General features: G+C 36.9%; 1 protein-coding gene across 1 annotated transcript; it reads left to right on the top strand.

The window, feature by feature from the left end:
* The first annotated feature begins 917 nt into the window (after positions 1 to 917).
* Positions 918 to 2089, top strand: LOC128986135 (lysozyme C-like). The gene has a single exon (XM_054406301.1). It carries the CDS (start codon positions 1091 to 1093, stop codon positions 1976 to 1978), a length of 888 nt encoding a protein of 295 aa, XP_054262276.1. The 5' UTR covers positions 918 to 1090; the 3' UTR covers positions 1979 to 2089.
* The last annotated feature ends 3911 nt before the right edge of the window (positions 2090 to 6000 follow it).

Genomic DNA, 6000 nt, shown 5'->3' with positions numbered 1-6000 from the left:
TTCATTCATTTATTTACAGAATCAGTACATTTTTCCCTCATGATAGGTAAATAAGCTTTAAATTATATTTAAAAGTAATGTACTGTACTTCAGCCTCTTGACTCGCTACCGTCAGGGGTAAAAAACTGATTTAACCCCAGAATCGAACTTTAATGTTAAAAGCGATCACAATACCACTCGGCTACCCAGAAAGAAAATTTTTATAAAATTGTTAAATCACTGATTTAAATTATCTTATTTGTCAAGAAATTCAAATCCTTGAATGGACTACTAGGGTTTGAAAATTACATTATGCATAATCTATCCACCCATGAAACAATGCAGCTAGTTTACAGTGTGCAATTTCAACAATTTTTATTGCCTCCTGATCTTCTAGGTACATTACATGGGCCAGTGTAAGAAACATATCGCGTTTGTTACATCAATCACTACTTCACTACTTTACCCCAGACTCACTGACACGAGACGAAGACGAAGGTTGATTACACTAAATCGATTCTTAATCGTATCGACCATCAAACGACGACTTTGAATGACAACTACTATAGCATCGAGCTTCAAGATAGTCAAACAGTGAAACAAATAAGTGACAGCTGATAAAGCTGTTTATTTCCCCACAGTCCGTTACACTAACAGTCTATTTAGTTGACTAAGGTCATTCAGTGCAGCAAATATGTGTACTGTATGTTGTTGTAGTTATGTGGTTCTGTGGTGATGTTATATTGTAGGAATACAAAACTCTCCAATTATTAGTTTTCTCACTCTAAATACCAAAGTAGTTCTAAACATTTAGTGCACAGTAAAACGTTCATTGACCCTCAATTTTATCAAAGATATAGTTTTTGTAAAATAATTTCCTGGTTTTAATTAATTGATTGCTGATTTCCTCCAAGATATCAGTCACTTTATTAATAATCTCGTCTGGCTGAATGTTCATTGAGTGTTGTTACACCAGTGGACAGTTACAAAATATTTATTGCTGGTTGTGAGTTGCCCACGGTGTTGGCAGTAGTGCGACTATCTGAGTGTCGCCTGGACCACTCGGCCACTCGACGTCCTCGACCGCTCGTCTCGCCACTCAGTCGACGTCATGGCTCCTCTCGCGCTCGTCGTCATCCTCCTAGCGACGGTAGCCCAAGGTAAGGTGTACGATAGGTGTGAGTTGGTGAGGGAGTTATCTCGACCCAAACACAACATACCACCTGGAGACCTCGCCACCTGGGTGTGCATCGTGGAGCACGAGTCCCGCTACAACACTTCCGCCGTGGGTCGCCTCAACGCTGACAAAAGTGGTGACCACGGGCTGTTCCAGATCAGCGACATCTACTGGTGCTCGCCCCCGGGGACTGGCACTTCCTGCGGCCTTACCTGCGCCCAGCTAGAGGATGACGATATTGACAACGACGTGGTCTGTGCGCTCACAGTGCATCGCGCTCACAGTGGTCGCATCGGGGGTGGCTTCACGGCGTGGACTGTGTACAAGACTTACTGTAGTGGTGACGTCAGCTTCTACGTGCAGGGATGCGATACAACCAACGGTACTTCTCAACATCCTACAAGTTCCGATATCCCTGCACAAAACCCACCAAGTACGTTTACCACTACGTCACAACCAAGGTTGACGTACGATACTTCATCTGAGTACAGCAAGAGGCCGTTACCTACGAAACCGTTCACACCTACCAAGAAACCTAGCAGAAAACCACAGAGTCCGACAACGAAGAAGCCACGAACGACGAGGAAGCCGACGATAGTAACCGATACAACGAGCGGGAGACCACACGATAATCCTGACGATAAATACATCATAGATGATACAGGGAAAATAACACTAGTCAATCAGATATCGGCGTCACAGACTTCAAGGTCTCGACAAACGAGTTTTCCTCGTCGACCTCCTTTAACGCGCGACCCAGACCCGAGCTCAGCTTGGCACAACATCCATCACGACCCGAGGTTTCTGGACGAGTACCCTTGACTGTGACTTCAGGACAACACTGTTGTGAACTGTTGGGAACATTGTGAACTTGTGATCTCTGATACTTGTTGTAAGTACTGTGACGTTTAAAATACCTAAAATATACTGCCGCACTGGAATTTCTGCTACCTATCTTATTTCAGACCCATCCTGTTAATATTTTGCCAATGAAGTTAAATTTACAGCATGCAATAATGTGCAAGGTCCTTAACATTACACATAATGTGCAAAAGCTGTAAAACTTTTGGCAGACAAAATTAAGAAACATACATTAATAATAATAATAACTAGTGGAACCCCGTCGAAATCGACGGCTAATCTTGAGGATTTATGTAAATTCAGCTAACTGCGTTGGATAGAGTGAAGTCATTAACATCTTAGTTATATGAAGGGAGGATAAGCAATAATAAGTATGACGATTGTGTTCCCAAAAAAACGTGATTGATGAATTCGTTTAACACAATATTTCTTACCTTTCTTTTTATCGGATTTAGGTTGCCCAAAAGGTTTTTTAGGAGTCTTATAATTGTTTGTTCATGAGTTTGTTTCATACCAAAGCCACTTTCACTATATGGGAGAATGAGTTCATATAATTAGCCTATCATGTTACGGAAAGAGTCAATATTTATTAATAACCACTAATTCCATCTGCTTTAGGAAAATCATTCAGATTGTATCCGGATTTATAAGTAAATCTTCATATTTTTTTTCATAAAAATATCTGATTCTCCAGAAATCAGTAACGTTCTTACTTCGATCTCAGCAATTTTAAATCCTTCTCTTGTCACATCGACCCATGTATTTAATCATCCTGTTCTTACTTGATAATTCATTAATCTATGGGGTAGTTTTGCCTTATATAGATCACATAAAGCTGTGCATGTATTTCGTGGATTGGAATAAACCATAATTGTAGGAAATTTTATCACAAATCTTAAACATTTGCGGAACCAAATCCATAACCTAGTCCAGCATTGGTAACAAATTATGGAAATGCGATGAGATGTGATGACACTGTTGTGTTTCCGAATGTTTTGTATGTAGTGAGGTTTAGATGCGTTGTTCAACCTACTTGTGTACATCAAAGTAAAAACTGTGTACACATTTTTTTTAAATACCTGAATTGACATTAGTTCACCTACTTTACCAAAACCATAGACTCCGTAGTTAGTCTATTCCAAAACTTGAACACAGCTCTCATCCTCAACGTACTCATCTATGGCACAATTTTCAACCTGATTATCAAAAACTGTTATACCAATAAATGAATCTCAGGTGTTCTTTCTTGAATTTAAAAATAAATGGTGATTGAAAGTAGGAAAAAAGGCAAGTGCCAACCTTACAATATGTATAAGCTAACCCGATAAGGAATAGTTATATGTTCCTTTGAAATTGATAAGTCACACATATTTCATAATTTAAAATTTTCTAAGAGCAATAAAGCATAGATTTTTGAACAAAACATTTCAAACGTATCATAAATTCATCATTTTGTTGGAACTATAAAAAACTTGCCATGCAGTGGAGAATCCATTTAAAATCATAAATAATAATGTAAACATTTAATTTTGACAGTTTCAGTAGACCTTTGAATACAATTTTAATATTAACAGCTGGTTCATTAAAAGTAGTGTAAAATTATCCATATGGTCGAAATGTAAACAAAATTGCAGAGTGAACTTTTAAGGCCTCTGGGGCAGAGCCCCAAGGAAATTTACATTGTTTCTCTTTTGAGGGATCACCTACAGACCAATACCTTTCTTTAGACACACCCCTACCGCACACCCCTACCAAGTTTCTACGCCCAGCCGTTCTCTCAAATTAGCTGTGGCAAAAACCTCGTTTTCCTCCACAAGAATAACATGGGATGGGAATTTAAAGGCCACTGGTGCAGAGCCCCGAGGGAATTCTCCATGTTTCTCTTTTGATGGCTCATCTACAGACCAGGACCTTTCTTTAGACACCTCTACCGAGTTTCTACGCCCAGCCGTTCTCTCAAAATAGCTGTCACAAAGAAAAACAGTTTCAAATTAATATATAGACGAGGTGTTAGCCCGTCCTACGTACGGAAGTAGTCAGTTAAAACTGTGTATAAATGAGAACAGCTAGCTTACACGTATAAAGACAAATTTTATAGCAGCCTACAGTAGAAAGAGTAATTATCAATTGAGAAAGTGTATAGGCCTAGTCAACGATATCACCTTCCAATTCCATCGCATACCTGCCTCTTCCATAATCAATATCAAAAGAATACAATTACTCATACTATACACAATTTCCAGTAGGTCTGAATAGAAACTCCCTCAAATAAAACGAAAACATCCAATAAAATGCACAGTACACATAATTATAACGTTGGTGTCCTGACATCATTAAACGAATCGTCCACACATCCTTTATATCAATTTCACTGCATCAATTGCTAAATAAATGTGTAAACAAAGAAAAGTAAAAACAACAACATATAGTTTGTTTTGGTAAACAGCTGACTCAAAAATAAAATAATATTCATTTGAACAAAAGAACTGGTCACATGTTGAAGGAATTTAAAACGTAAAACACGCTAGTGAAGTTAAGTTAAGTAAGTTGATGTTACGTCAATGATAAAACCCGTCTGGGTTGTGGTGGTAATTTAAAATTGTATTCCTGAGGATTCTTGGTCTCCTTCTTTCCGGGCCTAATCCAAACAAAGTTTAATCATTCAAAAACATTGATTGTAACAAACCAAGATGAATTAAAACGTGTAAAAAATGGATTTTCCTACCCTTTCCTAAAAAAGTTGAGCAGTATAATAGTTTGCATATCCTTTTTTTAAGACTCGTGTACAGAGCCTCGACATGTATACATCGATGGTGTTACTTTTCTCGGTGGTCTACTATTCTTACTTATTTCCTAAAAATCAATGACAAATCAGAGTAAATAAAATAACCTCATAGTTCTACAGAGCATTTTTATATTTAACCAGCTGTTAGTTAAAAGAAAATTATATTGCACTAAACCGAAGATTACAAAGATTTATTTAAAAAATCCTTTGAACATCCTAGTATTTTACCTATGTATATTTAAATAATCTGTCATCCTCTTATCGAAGGATTGAACGTGTCAATGATTAGCATTACACATAGTATAAATAAGTCAACCCTTAGTATGTCTTTTACTATTATCCAAATGCTGAATTTGTGTTACAAACGCTGAATGTTTACAGCTGTTATGTTAAACAAATTATATTACACCATAAGCTAGTTTAGAATCTTAGCGTCGGCTGCTAGACTTTTCAAAAATTAAAACTTAATTTCTAAATAACTGGGACCCTAAACTAAAATTATGGCTTCGACATTCCCTAGTTCTCAAAATTATCTTTCTTTCAACACAACAATCATGAAAATCCGTCGAGTGGTTGATTCAGAATCGTGAAATAAAAAAACCCTGTTTTGTTTTAATATTATAGATAATAGGTTAAATACCTTATTTACGTGCTCAATCCAAGTCGTTTTTTTATAATGACTATAGTTTCGGGGCCAACAGCCCCGTTGTCAAATTTTCTGTCTTGTTAAATTACTGTTAATAGCATTGGTCATCGTTGAAGTTCACACATACACATACACTGACACATGAAACATTTATATTTAAACGTAACATTGAGAGTTTATACTTTTGGCCGGCCGTTATAATCACTTTTGTTTAGGCCGGCCAAAAGTATAAACTCTCAATGTTACGTTTAAATATAAATGTTTCGTGTGTCAGTGTATGTGTATATGTGAAATTCAACGATGACCAATGCTATTAACAGTATTTTAACAAGACAGAAAATTTGACAATAGGGCTGTTGGCCCCGAAACTATAGTCATTATAAAAACGACTTGGATTGAGGACATAAATAAGGTATTTAACCCATTATTATTATTATTACTCATTATCAATCCAGGAGGCAAATATGGATTTTATAAAAACATACAAAATTATAACACGAGGCACGACAAGGTATATAAGGCAACGTAACACATACTGAGTACGTCGGTATT

This window comes from Macrosteles quadrilineatus, unplaced genomic scaffold, assembly GCF_028750875.1.
Source record: "Macrosteles quadrilineatus isolate MER2022 unplaced genomic scaffold, UCM_ALF_1.0 Scaffold_2__2_contigs__length_208266976, whole genome shotgun sequence".
Lineage (NCBI taxonomy): Eukaryota > Metazoa > Arthropoda > Insecta > Hemiptera > Cicadellidae > Macrosteles > Macrosteles quadrilineatus.
The sequence above is the reverse complement of the archived record's forward strand: the minus strand, read 5'-3'. Positions and strand labels throughout refer to the sequence as shown.

Bases quoted from the DNA above. Each gene is read 5' to 3' on its own strand.
- LOC128986135 (XM_054406301.1), top strand. From the start codon at position 1,091: ATGGCTCCTCTCGCGCTCGTCGTCATCCTCCTAGCGACGGTAGCCCAA.